Source organism: Rhipicephalus microplus, chromosome 4 (genome assembly GCF_043290135.1).
Source record: "Rhipicephalus microplus isolate Deutch F79 chromosome 4, USDA_Rmic, whole genome shotgun sequence".
Classification (NCBI taxonomy): domain Eukaryota; kingdom Metazoa; phylum Arthropoda; class Arachnida; order Ixodida; family Ixodidae; genus Rhipicephalus; species Rhipicephalus microplus.
This window is the reverse complement of record NC_134703.1, coordinates 113,668,579-113,686,043: the sequence shown is the minus strand read 5'-3', so window position 1 is coordinate 113,686,043 and position 17,465 is coordinate 113,668,579. Positions and strand designations below refer to the sequence as shown.

Below are 17,465 nucleotides of genomic sequence, written 5' to 3'. Positions count from 1 at the left end.
TACGCGTAGGATGAGCAGCGCGAGAATGAACCGATTTTTTTTTCCTGTATGGGATTTGGCGGCGTGTTGTTGTGAGTGTCCTAGAAGCTAACTTCATTCTGCTCGATGGAGCCGACAGGCATCGCCTCACTCGCGAAGCTCCGGCAAAAAACCGCGTTGCGTGAACCGCAACAGGGTTATACTTAAGGGAGAAGCAACAACGGCTAATGCGATTTCCGGGAGCAAGATAACGCAGGCACGCTGGATGGCAGGTGGGCTATGTGTTCTCGAGTTTATTGGGTTTTTTTTCATACCTGATTCACTTGTTGAGAACAGGAATAGATACAGAGAAGCCACCGCAACTCTGGCTCTTTCGTACTTTATGTGTTACATCGAAGTCGGAAGAAGAAATGAGCTGACGTACTCCGACAACATAATCTTCTGTTGCGCAGAACGGGAGGCTAACTGGAAGCGCCATGTTCGGGCCCAGTAATGATTGACCTGTACGAAATAACAATGACCACGGGGAGCAAGGTAGCACTAAAGTGTGATGGCAGCAAATGATGGGATGATAGACGCTAGATGTATACATAGGTCGTTTTTCGACGGCTCAAATGTTGTTTTCATTTGTTTTTCCTTCTTTTTTTGGTTTTTAAATGGCTCTTTGCCTACTACTTATAAACAGAAAAACCTCTTCAAGGAACGAGCCTGAGTGTGTGCGTCATTAGTGAGGAAACAAATCCTGGGCTAACTGGAAACGACTGTAGTGGTCTAACTCATTAGACGGCGAAAGCCGAGTAGGCTGAAATTCACGGAAAGAACTTGGCAGTTACAATAAATTGTTACAGAATATTGTAAGTGTAGTACTATGACCATACGTTTCTAGTGGCTGCGGGAAGAGCTACCAGAACCTTGTTGGCCGTGATCTTGGGCGAGAGTTGCGGCGCTGCGAATCTGGAAAGAGAGGGGCCACCGCGCCCCTACTCAGGTTAAGCCTACACTGCGTCTGCCCTGTTGCGTTAAACGGGCATTAGGCATAACCCTTTCACTTTCGCGCACCCTGGACCCTCTCGTGACTGGTAAACTAGGCGCGCGCGAGGTGTCTATATATCGGTGCTTAGATGCAGCCCTATAGCTTACGGATGGGGTACTAAACCTCAGCTGTTCCAAGTAGGCTCGGTGTCATTATCAATGCCAGGGAACCACAAGTCTTGACACTGGCGACATACCTCACTTAACCAACAAGCGAGTGCCCCAATGAGATTTCCTTTTACTTCTCTTTTCCCCCTCCGTAGTCCACCGACCCGAGAATTACTGTAATAAAGATACAGACTCCCTCGCCAACTGACCGGATGGTTACTCGCCCGTGCACTGTTTGTAAGTAGCAAATCTATAAAGTCCCAAACACGGTTCGTCCTCTTCTGTCGAACGGAAAGGAGGCTGTCCATTCGTTTACTCTGTTTGTCGGGGAGCGCAACGACTGTTTGGAAGTCTTGGGGGTGGAAAAAAAAAGCAAGCGAAGGCGGGGAAGGACAGCGTGTACCGCGATAAGGGCATCCCCGTGTTCGGGATGACCGTGCACTTCATCTTACTTCCGACCTCCGCGGTCCCGGTCTCGCTTTGACTCGGCGACGAGGTGCAGGCGGGGTGGGGTGGGGCGTGGTGTGCCAATGACTCCCACGTGCCGAGAACGGCCGTTTGCTTTCCCGGAGCTCGCGTCCACGGCTCAGGCCTTGCTGCATGTGTATGGTCGTTGCGGCATGTGGTGGATACGAGCTGAGCCCCCTCCACACACCCCGCTGCACAGTCAGCGACAGAACGAGACCGTTTCCAGTTTTCTTCCTTAGGCTCCTACATCCTCCACTCAGCTCATTGTTGTTCTTGATGTCCTTCTACATCAGAAGTTGGCACGCTGCAGTTGTTTCTCTCTATGTAAGGAATCATAGCGTGGTTCAAATGATTTCTCGAGTATCATGATGCGTGGCTTTCGTGCAGACCGCCAACTATGCAAGCATTTGTCTAGTACGTGCTACACAGAGGAATCCGCAATGCGTCCTGAAGACCACTGAACAATGGTGCTCGTCCTAGCAATTGCGGTACATGGTCTCCGCAGTCATGCTTTTGGTACTGCGGTGACAGACATAACCGTTATTTATGCGCATGGCTTTTAAAAGTACGACGTAATTCTTCGTTGCGGGCTTCGGCTCCGTACTAGGATGTGGTCTAACGTCTCTGCGATAAATTTCATTTAGAAAGGTTCAAGTCAGGGTCAGCTAAGGCAGTAAACGTGAAAACATTGAATTCGTTTCGAAGACATTGCAATCTTTGCACGTGTCGTGAAATTATATCAATTGGTATATGCGATCATATGAATATGTCTTGAAGTACTTAGGCAATAAGAGCAGGGATGAACTGTGTTGTTTCAGTGCCCATCGGTTTAGTTAATTCCGTAAATTTTTGGAAACATAGGTCGGCATGACCAGTTTGCTCACGTGTGTCTCGGCAAATAACAATTTAATGTAGGAAAACTTGCACTATTTGAAAGTACAGATTCGTAAGCGATCTTATATGCAAGAACCCACAATGCATTCACTGAACTTTAAGGCGCACAAAGCTACATACACTCAATAATCTTATGTTTACCATTGGTTGGTGACCACTTCTCGAGTGATTACCTTTCAGCGAAGAATTCATGGGGCACACGTTAGAACACAGAGAATGAAAACAATAGTCTTGCTGTTTCAGACCCGACTTATTGCAGAATTCGTTTTTACTGAGTTTGTCCGATCTTAGCGCAACATATCTGACAATAGGACGTGCACTGATTCGCACGGAAGAAAGTTCTTTTAGACCAAGCTGTTCCAGTCATTACGAAGTGCTGATTGCTGCGTCAAAATGCGGAGACCTTCCGAAAGGGGCAAACAATCAATCACAAGCAAACACGCGATGACTGCGCTAAGAAAGTAACGTATTTGCTTCTCTGATAAAACATGTACAAACAAGAAAATTTCGACAACTAGGCGTGGGATCCGCGCAACATAAGCCACCAGATTCTTTCAATAAAGTATCTTCCTCCTCCTCCTCCTTGAGGACTGCGACATTACTGACGTTGCGAATACTTCATGTGCGTCAACGCTCAACTGTAGGTTTCATGCCTAAATTGAGAATGAGTCAACTTTTCAAATTTGATCCTAGAGATCAAGGTTTGCACACTTTTATATCACAGCTGCTGCCCTTACACACGAGCAAATAATGAACTGAAAAAAGAAAACAGTAATCAAGTGGCAAGGGACAACACATCCATCGCATCACTTGTAATGCGATACACACAAACAATACAAGCATCATGCGTTACGTGCCAATGTACGACAGTGCAGCTCTGGCCGACTGGACTTGCCCTACGCCATCTCGTGACGCCGACAAGAGCTCTCGTCAAGTGGTGCCCCGTACTCGGACTCCTGTGACCGTGTGCATCTTTCCTATCTTCTCTTTACTTCCGTCGCTCGCTGTCCCTGCACCTCGCTCTCTCCTTCCTCTCTCTATACATACATTTTAATCCTACCCTTTTAATCCCTCTTTACCCCCATCCCTTGTGAGCAACTGTTCAGGTGTCGCACCTGATGCAGACAGTTGCGGGGCTCACTTTTCTCTCCTTTTCCCTTTAAAAAGCACATAAGTGCAAATGTGTATCTCGAGAAAGAAAGAAAGTAACGAGGGACGCTCGCTCAACTGCGCACAGCCTGCTCCAATGTCCACGCGTCCACAGAAAATTTCGCTGCCGTACAAAAGCTTAGTGTTTACACGACCAAAGAATGAAACAGAACCAGGGAGTCGTTCTGAAGCATTCGCGAACCGTGGTTTATGTTGCGCTGGAAAAGAAGAAAATAATTAGTGGCTTCGTACTCTTTTTTTTTGATCGGCAACACAAAGGCGGTACTTTCGTTCTTCCCCCAACTCTCCGTAGCGCACCTATTGTACTCCCCATGCAGCCAGAGAAATGCCATCCCCATTCTTCTTACCAGCTAGTGTTTTTCCCTCTCACCTGAACCTTGCGCACGCAAGCACTTTTAATATGGCCCTGTTGCAAAACACGCTCCTTTGGCACTCTGATTAGCGTGGAGCCCAACGGGGAGGGGGGGGGGGGCAATCCGCTTATGCGTACGTCGCAGGCTTTTATTTTCGCGGCACTGCCCCCTCCTATTCTTTTTTTTTTTCCTTTAGACTCATTTGAGAGGCTTTGTGAACGTGTGCACGTTTATGAAGCTGGCCTCCCTCTACGCACAGTTCTCGCTCAAAACAGAAACCAGACGGTGTCAAAGGTACCTTACCCGCTTCTAGTTTATATTCTCATCTTTTATGATGGAGTGGAAGCAGAATAAAAGAAACGTCTGTCCTGTTTTGTAAAGTTTTAAGTTGAGAACAAAGGGTACGCCGCAATTTGTTGCGGATTGCTGTTGCGTTCCTAATTTCGCCTGTCTATCCCTTTTTTTCCTCGTTTTGTTTTGTACTAATGCCCTACTATGTCTTTGCATATGCGCTTGAGCGCTCCTTTTGTTCAGTGGCGAGCTCGGGTTGCAATAGAGAGTTTTAGTACTGCGTACGCTGCGTACGTGGCGGCGTTGCGTACGTAAGGACGCCGCGTTCTGCGTAGTGCGCATGCGCAGACCGTAACGCGCACGTATCGCGTTACGTACGCAGCTGCTACGTACGCATGCATGAAATGCGTGCGTGCGTACGTATGAGGTGATCGCGCCGCTCTCGAACAAATTCGCAACAGCGCGAGACTTCGTTTTGCAAAATGGCGGCATCGAAGGCAAGCACCGACCGGCTCTGTGGCTTAAAATATGGCCATAATCTGGCTATAACACTTGGATTGGCTCACATTGGCTGTCAACAACACGTGCTTCTGTGTTGATCTACCAGATGACGCAACACGCTTCACGCTCGTTACGTACGCGGGTACTACGGCGTACTAAAAGCCGATTAGTGGCAAACGACGCCACGTAACGCAAGGCGCTTGCGTGATGCGTACGTAGCACCATTCCGCAGTACTAAAACTCTCTATTGAAACGTATTTGCTAAGGTTCGGGCTAATTCTTTTTACCTTCGCCTTCTCTTTTTTCTCTCCGCTTTCTCTATTTATTCATACTTGACATTTATGTATGCTTTGGCAAGGTTTGGAGTAGAGAATTTATAGACCACCAGTCGTATTCAATTGAATGATCGCAAGCTTGATCAGCGTTGGGAATCGATAAATATTGGGGGTATCAGTTGCGGCTGCCTCCATAAGGCTAATGCAGCATGGACAAACTCCCGTTCCGCCAATGAGGTGTCGCCACGGTGGTCACGTCACAAGTGAGAAAATACCCCAATATAGATAATTTACTAAAACTGCTCCTGCACGGGCCGTATTCAGAAATTATCGATTATTTAGGGTATATATCTATTCTAAATGTTGTATGAACTTGTGATCGTTCATCTGAATGCAACTGGTGGTCTATACGTATCATCATTTGTAGTACTGACTGCAAATCTTGCCAAGGCATACATCAATGTTGCGCACAATTGTCAAAAAAAATGCGCATATAAACATGTCATCTACGGATGTCACCGTTATAGCTCACGTTCCAATAAAGCTCCACCCTAAGAACGAAATTTAGGAAGCCGGCACTGTGATGATCATCATGGCGCCTGTGCACAAAATGACGTAGTTGATGGTATTTGCTTCAAGACTGTCTTTTCGAAACGGACGCCACTGATTGACGTTATTTGAATTTATAGGTTATACATTGAATTTGGTTAATCCTTCTCCCTGCTCCTCTCTCCGGCCACGTAAACACATATAGCGTGAAGGGGTATCAAACACGAAAATTACCACATCTAAAACTCACAAACTACAAGGAAAACAAAATCTCTGAAAGAGGCCTGATTCGAAAAATCGAGAAAATCTGCAATTCCACAATCGTTCTTTACCGTTCAATGGTTTCAATTTATATAGATTTCAGGAACTTTTACGACACAAACATGTTCACTATGTCGCGCATTGTCTTGACGCGTAGCGTCCACTTCAGAGCTTTGCCTCGAACGACGTCCACGGATTTCACCAGGCGAGTTTTCGCAATCGCCGTGCCATATTGACGCCCCCCGATACGTTCTCGCCACTGCAGCGTACCACACGGAGGACGCTAAAACGGTCGATAAATGCGAACGCAGTAAAATAGAGAGGAACAATCGTGATTGGCCATTCCGATCTATCGTCGGAGGTCCGACGCTGCCGAGGCGCCTTCTCTGACAGCTCTGCAGGCCGAGGATCGCGGGAGAACTTTCGATCCGAGCTACAATCTATACGTGTAAGTTCCTTCCTCTTGTTCATTTACTTGTCCGCGCTGCAGAGTTTGTCACTTACCCTTTCACCTACGCCACGCACGCTTTCTATTTCTCGCCTTTCTCCCTCCCCAGTGGGAAGTAGAGTTGGAGAACAGGTCGCGTAAGAAATAGACACGCATATGTGTCGCTTTGCCGCATTACCAGGGCCAATGTCTTCGCGCTGTTCCTCAAGTCGTGAAGCGAATCACCGAGCTCCTGCTCCTAGGGGTTGTAGTGAGCTGTCGCGATTCTAGCTTTCTCTCGTTAGTCGACGACGCTGGTTGTCGCTGCTGTTGTCCCAGTTGCGACATGCACACGTGGCGGGCTGGCTACACAGGACGGCACGTGGCCGCATCTGGAAGAGCTGTAAAGGACACCGCGACCGCAAGGCGCAGGGATTGCATTATTTCTGGCTTGTGCAACGATGCAAAAGAAAGATCTGAGCAGAAAAAGGAAAGCGAAGGCAATTGAAAGATGCAAGAATACAAGTTGGTCGAGATGTTTCTTCGCTGGCCAAACACACGTGAGTTGTTTCGTGATTATTTGCCATTACTATCCTTGGACAAGAACGCCGTGAAATAAATAAATAAATAAATAAATAAATAAATAAATAAATAAATAAATAAATGAATAAATGAATGAATAAATAAATAAATGAATGAATGAATAAATAAATAAATAAATAATTGTTACTCAACGCAAGTATTGGGTGAAAAACGCGAGTTGGTGGCGATGTTCCTATTGCTGGGGGATGCAAGTGTGCTGTTGAGTAATTTACTGTTATTACTTTAGCGGGACGAAAACGCACTTTTACGTGCCAGAGACTGGAACACCGAAAGACCTTGGGTGCTATGCAGGGTGATCTGAGCTTCTCGGGCAGATTAGTTTGCTCCGAGCTCGGTCTGCAGCGGCCATGACATGAAAACAGTGCCAAGTGCGTGATCGCAGCGTTGATAAAAATGGCGACAAAAATGCGCGTGCCGTTGGAAATGCATGTGGGACGTTTGCAGCGGTTATCAAAAAAACACCGCGTGTGAACACGCTCGCGCTGCCACTAAGTCAACATTTTAACTGTGCAGTGACGTCAGCGTAATTTTCGCGCCATCTTTTTGCCAACTCAACACGCGCCTCCTAGAGGCGTGTTCGTTGGCGTTTGCATGCTCTTTCGCAAGGATTCTTTCTTTTCACTTGGTTTCAATTAAAGGACAGCTATCTCGGGCGCAATTACCGAGCCCTTGATCAGTACGGAGCTATTAAACGTAATCCTGATTAGCAAGACACTAATCCTGATCATACTGCTACGATCTAGTTAGCATGGTTTTGCTTTGCATGCTCATGATTAAGGCCGCGTTAATTAGCGAGGTTACGTTGGCTCATCGACCAGCATGCTAGAGTTAGCCTAGTCCTAGCTATACATGGCTTCATTAGCGTGGCATTCTTAAAGAACAACTCACCAGGCCCCATAACAAATTTTAGTTCAACCGTGCAAGTTGTGTGTCCGATGAAGAACAACAGGCCAGAAATTTTTTTTTTCATTTGGTTAATCACGAGCTAAGAAAACTGGTATTTTGAAGCAGCACGAAACGATGGTGCAAAGAGGCGAGCTCGAAACCCATGCCGCTCGCCCCTTCGCAAGCCAGATCTCTTTCCCACCCTCTGCTGCATCCGACCAAGAGGTCAAGTGCGCATAACGAGCCCGAACAAGCTCAACCCCGGCACACGCGAGTGGCGTCGTTTTGTTGACCAGCGCTACTTTGTGGTATACGGCCTGTTTATGCGGGATGGTTGGGAATGAACGCAAAACTTTATTTCAAATATTCTTTTTCTCCGGTGAAGGTGGAGCCCTCAGTCCAGGGCGCCTGTGGCCTTTGTCATCTGGATGGTTCGGAAACGCTGGCTTAGATGCGGTAGAATAGATGAGCACGGTGAGTGCTCGAACGCGCAGGAGCATTAATTTATTTTCCAGGCCAGGCGTCTGCTGAACGCGCTGACCGCGGGGACACCAACTCATGTGACACGCAGGCACATTCGCCCTGCATCTCGTTGCAATTCACGGGGAAAAATGAAAACGATGCACGCATTCCCTTATTGCGTCTCATTATGTATCTCAAGTTTTATTCATCAATTCAAGTAACAAATTACGTCAACTACACATATGCTAAAAATTTCGCTATGTCACAGGCTACTGTTGGCAACGTCAGAGCACAGTCGTCTACGTAGAAAATCGACTTCACAGCACCGCCGTGTGCGTAGGGCAATTCCTGCGTGTACGCCATGCCCTCATTCTCTGGGCGCGCGTCCGTGGAAGAAAGAAAGAGCATCGTTCAACTTGAAAGTTGACCCTTTTCCGCGGCGCGTAGCGTTGCAAATTTTGGCACACGTGATCATGAACACCCCATGTACACATTGAATTTGTCAGCTCACAAACGTACAACTTGGTGAGTGGCCCTTTAAGATGTGGCGTATTTACCTCGGCCCAAGCACGTAGTCAGATTTTTTCTTCGGGAGGCGCATTTTCTTGATTTCGGGAGGGGCACCCCCTTGAAATAGTCATTTCTCGCGGTCTATGCTGTGGCGAAAAAAAATTCCGGGGGGAAGGGGGGGGGGGGGACGAGGGTGCGAGGGGGCTCCGGCCTGGTATGCCATCCCGTGGCTACGCCCCCACCTCTGCCTTACCCTGACATGGCGCAATTAGCTTGGTCATAGCATGTCCTGGCCTAACTAGCCAAGTATACCGTCGAGCCAAATAGCTAATTAGCCATCCGCACGTGCTCGGGTGCCAGCGGTCGATGACAACAAAGACGACGTGCACCGGCCGAGAAGCGAGCAATAATTTACAGGCTGACCATGATGATTAAAACGAGGCCTTGGGTTTAGCTGTGGTAGAGATGATGTAAGACGCTCAGCCAGTACTAATCGCAGAGGCTACCATGGTGATTATTCTGAAACAGACGTGGTGCTGGCATTAAAAGCTTCAAAATTAATTTCAACACCCTGTGCCTCTAAAATATTATCATGAAGATTTCTGACACATTTAGTGTATGGGTTGACTTCTGCACTCAGTGGAACAACAAACAAATGAAAGAAGATGCTCCTGCATTGAAAATACTATGGATTAGAGGCTACAAACAAACAAATACCACCCAACTGAGTCGATTGTTTTAGAGGCGATGTCTGGTTACATCGTAACCAAAAGAACGCTGCGTGTGTACTGTTGCCTCATTCAAAAGGGGCTGTCGCCAGAGCTCAAACGAATTCCGAGTTTCACGTAGCTCGGGTGAAACTCGGCCGATCCTGCATAGCACCCTTTGTTGTTTCCTTGTAAACCATATTCAGAAAGGTGATGAATGCGATTAGAAACAGGATATAGCACGAAGAAAAGCAGGCTCATTAATATCGAGGGACCGACTCGAAATAAACAAAATAAGTGAAACAATTTAACTGGAAGAATGGTTTGGTTGAAATGCGCGAAAAGGGCCGTGAGATTATCGTGATGTTTTCTTCGCGGAAGTTGCAAAAATAAAAAAAAAGCTGCTTCTCTTCGCATCATAATTTTTCCAATCAGCGACGGCATTCGGTTAACGCCTCTGCGTAAGGGTGAGTGCAAGCTCACCAGCAAAAGCTTAAGTAAAGAAATTGGCAGTTTCTTGAACTTTATATAAACTGTATATAGTTCAAATAGAAGTACCACCACACCCCATTTATCGTAACCAAAATCTGTTTACTTGTTATTTGAATATGTCTACTAAATGTTTGGAATTATCTTACTGAAGGCACATAGCTTCAGAAACTGCGTGAGATTTTAATCTGTACGTGATGTTATAAGTAACGAAGTAATCATTCCTCATTAATGTATTATAGACGCATGCACATCCATCAGTGTGTTAACGCCAAGTATGACTGTAAGCGGCATTAGACCGATGGAGACCTAGCCCGCGATTGTTCCACCTGAGTATCTTTTAGTCCAACACTATGACAGTCATTTGAGAGCATCACATTGCTTAGTTGAGCACACAAATGCGAGAGGTTACTCGGCGCGCTCTCCGTGGTTCCGTTCGAAGAATTGTAGTAAATAACTCGAAGCAGTGAAAAAAAAAATGAAGACAAAGAACGTACACAAAAGGTACATAGCTCTAGTCGTGTTGATGATGATGATGCCTCTACCATGGCTCATACCCTCTGACGGGAATCGGCCTAGAATTACAAGAATTTTTTAGACATCTCAAGTACTGTATGTGTTCCTTTTATGTCATCGTTTCCTCGCGATATTTCAAGATAGTCCTCATGAACTGATTCGCCCAAACCTACAAGTTATTGCTAACAAAGATTTTTTTCCGACACACCAGTGATAAAACCATCCTTTTGCTATGCTCTCCAGAAGCAAGCTCATTTCAGTACAGCAACGCCCGGGCCCAGATGAATTGCACTATGACCAGTTTCACTGTATTTATTTCAGGTTCGAAATACAGCTTTATAGCCTCGCTCTGCGCACTTGATATTTATCATCCAATTTATACATGTCCGTAAGGCGATCAGCCCCGCCGCTGTGGTCTAGTGGCTAAGATACTCGGCTGCTGACCCGCAGGTCGCGGGACCGAATCCCGGCTGTGGCGGCTGCATTTCCAGTGGAGGCGGGAATGTTGTAGGCCCGTGTGCTCAGATTTGTGTGCACGTTAAAGAACCTCAGGTGGTCCGAATTTCCGAAGCCCTCCACTACAGCGTCTCTCATAATCATATAGTGGTTTTGGGACGTAAAACCCCACATGTAAATCAATCAATCGATCAATCAATCAATCAATCAATCAATCAATTAATCAATCGTAAGGTGGTCCTTTAGTCTGTAGATTAGTGAGGCTTCGGGGAGTCCTGTCGCGTTCAGAAGACAGGGATAATGTGGTAACTTTTACTTTTCGGAGGCAAAGTGAAAAAGAAAGGCAATACAGAAAAGACATGCACGTTAACTAGACTACGTTCTGTTGGCTACCCTGCACGTGGAGACAGGTTCTAGTCGATTAGAAAAAGAGCAAGACCAAAAAGAAAAAGCATGAGTATGGAGCTGATCACTGAATTCAGTTGTCTTCGAGAACTACATAACGTCCCCCGCGGGGGTCTAGCTCTTAGTGTATTGCGCCGCTGACCGGGAGGTCGCGGGTACGATTCCGACCGAGGCGGTTGTATGTTGATGGAGGGAAAATTCTAGAGGTACTTGTACTGTGTGATGCCAGCGCACGTTAAATTACACCAGATGATCGAACTTTAAGGAGCCTTCCAGTGTGGTATTTTGCGTAATCATGTCGTGAGATTGTGACTTTAAATCCCTATTATTATTATTATTATTATTATTATTATTATTATTATTATTATTATTATTATTATTATTATTATTATTAGCAAGAACTGCACAAGCGTTCACATGGCTTTCCGGGCTGACGAGCTTCGAGGGGAGGCTGAGATTCCTTTCAATTGAGCCTCTTAGCCACTGTGCAAAAGGGTGTCCTTGAAAACGCCTTGGTGACCGACAGTGTGCGAGAAGCGAATGTCTAGCGCGTTCTTGTAGCTGCTTCGGTACGTGAAGTTTGTCCTAACTAGTGCCTGTTTTCTTCTTTTCTTTTTCTTCTTTCCTGTACACCTTCCATCTCGAAACAGGTGTGGTGCTAAGCGAGCACATCCGCCATTACGAGCCCCTATTTTTCAATCACACCTCCTTCCGGGACCAGCACCACCGAAGCAAAAGGTCACCCAAGCAGGACATACGCCTGGTGTTCGCCGCACACAACAGGTGAGGCATGCACTACAAAGACAACAAGCTACAAAGGGAAGAGGCTTGCAAATATCGCAAGTTCGTGTTAATGATAAGAATAGCGTGAAAAACAAGGACAGTCCGATACTACAGTACATTACTGTTATGATGTTGGGATAGCCGGCTCTAACGAAGCCTACCTTTCCATGTTCTGCCAAGTATAAATAAAGAAATAACCCACACACTGCCGTGTGTATTTTTTAACTTGTACCCGTATTTTTCCAAATTCTGAATTTTAGCGAAAAAATAAGAAAAGTAACTAGGGAGATTACTGATTCATCCTGTTTCGGTAAGCTTTTGTCTACTGTATAGTATTTATTTATTTATTTATTCATTTATTTATTGATACTGCACTCTCAAGCAGAGACTATAGCAGGTGTGATACATTGATACGTGATATTAAAAAAAGTCACAATTGTCTTCAAAGAAAATACATGAAGTGAAAAATAGAATGCGTGCAGATAAAACAAGGCTAAGAATATGAACAAGAACACAACGAAATTTAACAGCAAATAGTAACTGTAAAATGCAAGAGTACAAGAACAAGTTGAATAAACACAAAAAAGAATATAGGTTAAAGGAGAAAATTAATGAGATTGAACAAAATTATGCAATAAATTAAACGAATAATAAAAAAAGGAGTACATTCAGCGATGCTAACGAGCTACTGCAAATATTTTTCAAACAAAGAAAGCGAGGCTTGTGTTACAATATTGTCGGGGTGGTCATTCCAATCAACAATTGCTCTAGGGAAAAAGAGTATTTATAAAGCAGTTATTTCGTGGAAGTAAAGGAGCAATTGTGAAAGAATGTCTTTGCCTGTTGCGTGACCATGAGAATAATTGATAATGGGAGAGGAGTCTATGTTATAATGTCCTTTAACTATTTGGTAAAATAATTTCAGCCGGCAAATTCTACCCCTATTGCTAACTGAGGACAACCCAGATCGTTTGATGAGTTCAGTAATTGATAAACGACCATATGAGTAATATATGTAACAAACTATATTTTTTGTATTCTTTAGCATTTGCTGATATTTGTTTTGGTGTATGGGTCCCAAACTGGCACGGCATATTGAAGCATTGGAGATATAATGGACTGGAATGCAAGGAAGCGAATGGCAGGAGTTTATAATTTAAGGATCGTCTTAAAGAGAATAATTTTCGTAATGGCTTTTTCATAACAACATCTACATGTTTCGACCATGATAAACTATTTGCGAAACAAAGACCCCGTCATTTACACTCATCGACCTCCGAGAGGGTGTTTCCGTTTGCCCCGTAATGAAAAAAAAAAAAGCGGTTGCTTTTTCTGGGTTATTCGCATAAAGACCGTATTGTCATAATTGATAGTCATCTGCCACTGATCACACCATGATATATTATTCTTTGGAAGTTTTCATTTATTCTAACCTAATCCTCAATTCACCAAACTGTTTCATAAATCACGCAGTCGCCTGCATAGAGTTTAATCTTAACAATAATATCAGCGGGGATGTCATTCATAAATATCAAAATTAATCGAAGCCCATGCACGGAACCCCGAGGTACGCCAGAAACAATGTCAACTCGACCTGTGCAGGGGCCATTTAGAGAAACGTATTGTTAACGGTTCATTTAGGTAAGCTCTAATTTATGCCAGTAGAGTATTATTTGTTATAATAAAACCTAGTTTGCGAAGTAATTTATTATGCGATACTTTATCAAAGTCCTTACTGAAATCTATGTATATAGCGTCTGTCTGATATCCTTTATTTATACCTTTGGCAAAATCATGCTTAATACTAATTGTTACTTGTTGTGCCATGTTGTGCATCTGTTAAAACTTTATACTTTTCAAAAATTTTGGCTATATGTTTTTAAATTATGTGCTCGAAGATTTACATGAAGTAGATGTCAATGAAATGGGCCAGTAATTTACGATGTTAAATTTATAACCAGATTCAAAGAGTGGTTTGATTCTAGCGGTTTTCCAGTCCTCCGGCAACGAATCGTCACCGAGAGATCTTTTGAACAATACGAGTAAATACTTCGCACACCACTCTGCATATGTTTTTAAGAAGGCGTTTGAGATATCGTCTGAGCCAGGGGATTTTTTAATGTCTATGTTAAGCAGAATGTTTAAAATACCCTACTCAGTGGTTCTCACATCAGGCATAGGTGGCAAAGACAAATTGAACATGGGAAGAAAACCATCATCTGTTGTAAATACACATCTAAAGTGTTTGTTGTAAGCAGCAGACACAGCTGTGTCATCAGTTATGATATGCCCGTTTAGCGAAAACAAGGTAGTGCTGCATGAACATGGCTTAATCGATCTCCAAAACTTTTCAGGTGACGCCTTGATAAAAGAGGGAAGTGATGCACCATAGTATTTTGCCATATCCTTCCGAGTTTATAATTTTAGCTTTGTTGCTAATTTAGCCATTGAATAATTTGGTGTAAAGCAAAACGAATTTCTGGCCTTTTTATTTTTCAGTCTCTTAAGTTTGTGGTTAGCTGGAGCGTTTTTCGGGTGATCAAAGCATTTTTATTATTGACAAGCACGTGCATCCTGTTCGACAGCTTTGCTGATATATGCGTGCCTGTTCGTAGTGATAAGCGGACGGCACGCACTACACTATCGCAAAGGATTGCCGCTCTTCGGGCTTCACTGGATGCCGATAGTACTATAGATTCCTTAACAACGTTTTTGAAGGCTAGCCATAGGTCGCTGATATTACTCGTGTTTTCTGAGAAAGCGTTAAAAGAGAGGTCCAAAAAGTCAATAATTGACTCATCACCGGCGCGAGAAAAGTTCGGGTACTGGCGATCGACAGTGAGCTGATCATACGAAGCATCAGGTAAAACCACAGCTTCGCGATCAGATATTCCCGGTACAACATCGCACAATATATCAATTTCGACAGTACCACTAACAAAAAAAGAGAAATTTATTATTGAAATTCCACTTTGAATTCTAGTAGGTTAAGTTACAATCGGTAGGAAGTCGTAATTAAAAGCCATGTCAAGCATTTTTGTGTCACTTAGATCAGAAGACTGCGTAGAGAAAGTGTTCCAATTGATATTTGGAAAGTTGAAATCAACAGCGAGAGTTAATCTGTCTTCTAGTTTTATTTGACAGGACATGTAGTCATCAAGATTTTCAAGAACCGAGACAGAGGAGTAAGGTGGCCTATAAAAAGCTACGAGAATGTATCTCAATTTGTTAATATACATAGTGCAAAAAAAGCTTTCAACTCCTGAAATTTCAGGCATTCTTACAAGTTGTAAGGGTGCCCTAAATAATATAGCAACCCCCCACCCCCCTCTTCTTCTTTCTCGGTCTTTACGAAAGCACATATAGTTTTTCGGAACAAGTTCGCTGTCGGATATGTCATCGCTTAACCAAGTTTATGTAAGCACAGCAATATCTGGTTCATGGGTAAGAAACAAGGCTTCAAGCAGGATATATTTATTTACATTTTTACGACAATTTACGTTAAGGACAGATAAAGTTTGAGTACTCACTTTTTGTTGTCATTTGTTACGCTTTGAAATCTTATACCTCTTATTGTTGGTTTCATCCCAACTATATAGAATATCATCTAGGCACAGCTTATCATATACCAGCTTGACTTTTGAACCATTTTTCTTTTCATGTGTAGCAGTTTGCCACAATTTTTTCCGGGTTTCTCTAACACCGGAAGAAAAATACTCTGTGACTGAAACAAACGATCCCTATAGCTTGAAACATGCCTTAATTATTGATGTTTTTTTCGTGATAGTCTAACAATTTTATTATCACAGGTTGATTTAAGCAGTTTTTTTACCTTGTCTATGAGACCACTCTATGCTATTGACCGAACTCGAATTTTTTTTTTATAAGAACAAGTTCTCATGAATATTAGTGGTTAGACTTTCATTTGTTTCGGAGACGGCTTCTACAATACGATATATTATTAGGTTATTTCTCCTGCTTCTATTATCAAGCTCTTCATTTTTTCGCGATGTGAGGCACACAACTTTTTTAAGCTTCGCTACTTGTAATTTTATTTCATCTACTTCATTTTTTAAAGAAACAAAGGAGGTAGCGGACGTTCGAGATTACAAATATAGTCGTTTAATTTGGTAATGTCCCTTTTAATTTCACCCTGTTTAGCTAAAATATTGTTGATTGATATAGTTGTGCTAGATTGTCCTGAAAGAAACTAAATCAACAAATCCTTTTCTGTCGGTCCGGAGTTAGATTCAACGTCACCACATGCAAAAAGGTCATCCTTGAATGTGTGAAAATGGAATGTGTAATACTGTATAGTAAGACTGAAGTGTAGTACTGTATAGTAATACTGTAAAGTAATACAGTAGCAATCTCAGCTTTTGTTGCAAGCTTTATTGTGCAGTACGGCTATAGTTTAGTTCACTATGTCATTATAGTGACTGCAGCGGGGATATGCATGCCTGCATGGCGCCGCTGTTTTGCTATGCATACGTGTATGCAAAGCGCTCAGCGATTGAAATCACTTCGATGCACGGCGGCGCCCGGTGCACTGGCGCTCCGAGTTGCGTGGCAGCGCTGAGCCATGTTCCCTCAAAAAGTGAACGGCCCCGCGCATACACCACCACATTAAAAAGAAAATTCAAGCTAGAAATTTCACTAAGATGGTGTGTTGCTGAACTGTGAGAAAAACGGCGCAATGATCTCACTCCTCTCGAGCAACGTCGCTCATTAGTTGAGGGGCACTTGTTTGTCGAGACCAGTCAGATTTTGTTGCGAATATATGGTTATAATAAGTGTCCCGAAGGAGCTCAAAAATAATATAATACAGACAACGACGTTATAAGTGTTGAGCCCTGTCTATATCGATTACTCGAAAGGTTTGCGTTGGTTCGAATGCTTACCAACTTGCCCTATACCTTCAGCGTACCCCATTGTAAGGCACGACGAAACGGTGAAATTGGTATACACATATCACGCAGTGAAATATATTTCTTAAGTGTTCGCTTTCATACCAGGTTCTAATAAATGCGATCAGGCGTCTGATTTCCGAAAATCAGAAACCCTACTGCGATATTTTAAATGATAACATCGATGTTTACTCTCGTGAGCAATATGAGCTCGAACACGTGAGTGCGTGACAAATAGCCTCAAAGCTGGGATGGCATGATACGGAGATGGCGCTGAAAAAAAAAAAAACCGGAGGAGAAAGGAGGGGCTCTATTTTGCTTACCTACTGGCACTCTATAGCATAATCGTTGCTGCGAAACAGTTGCTGATCACGTGCCATCGGCTACTAGCAATGATAACACGAAAAGCGAATGCATAAAAAAACAAAATAGTG

At 43.8% G+C, this 17,465-nt stretch overlaps 1 protein-coding gene across 1 annotated transcript in view; it reads left to right on the top strand.

The window, feature by feature from the left end:
• LOC119172289 (disintegrin and metalloproteinase domain-containing protein 10-like) overlaps positions 1 to 17,465 on the top strand; it is a 175,604-nt gene that overhangs the window by 97,212 nt on the left and 60,927 nt on the right. The window contains exon 3 of the mRNA XM_075893527.1: positions 11,992 to 12,124. Within this exon, the coding sequence (XP_075749642.1) occupies positions 11,992 to 12,124 (133 nt within the window). The remainder of the gene's footprint in view (positions 1 to 11,991; positions 12,125 to 17,465) is intronic.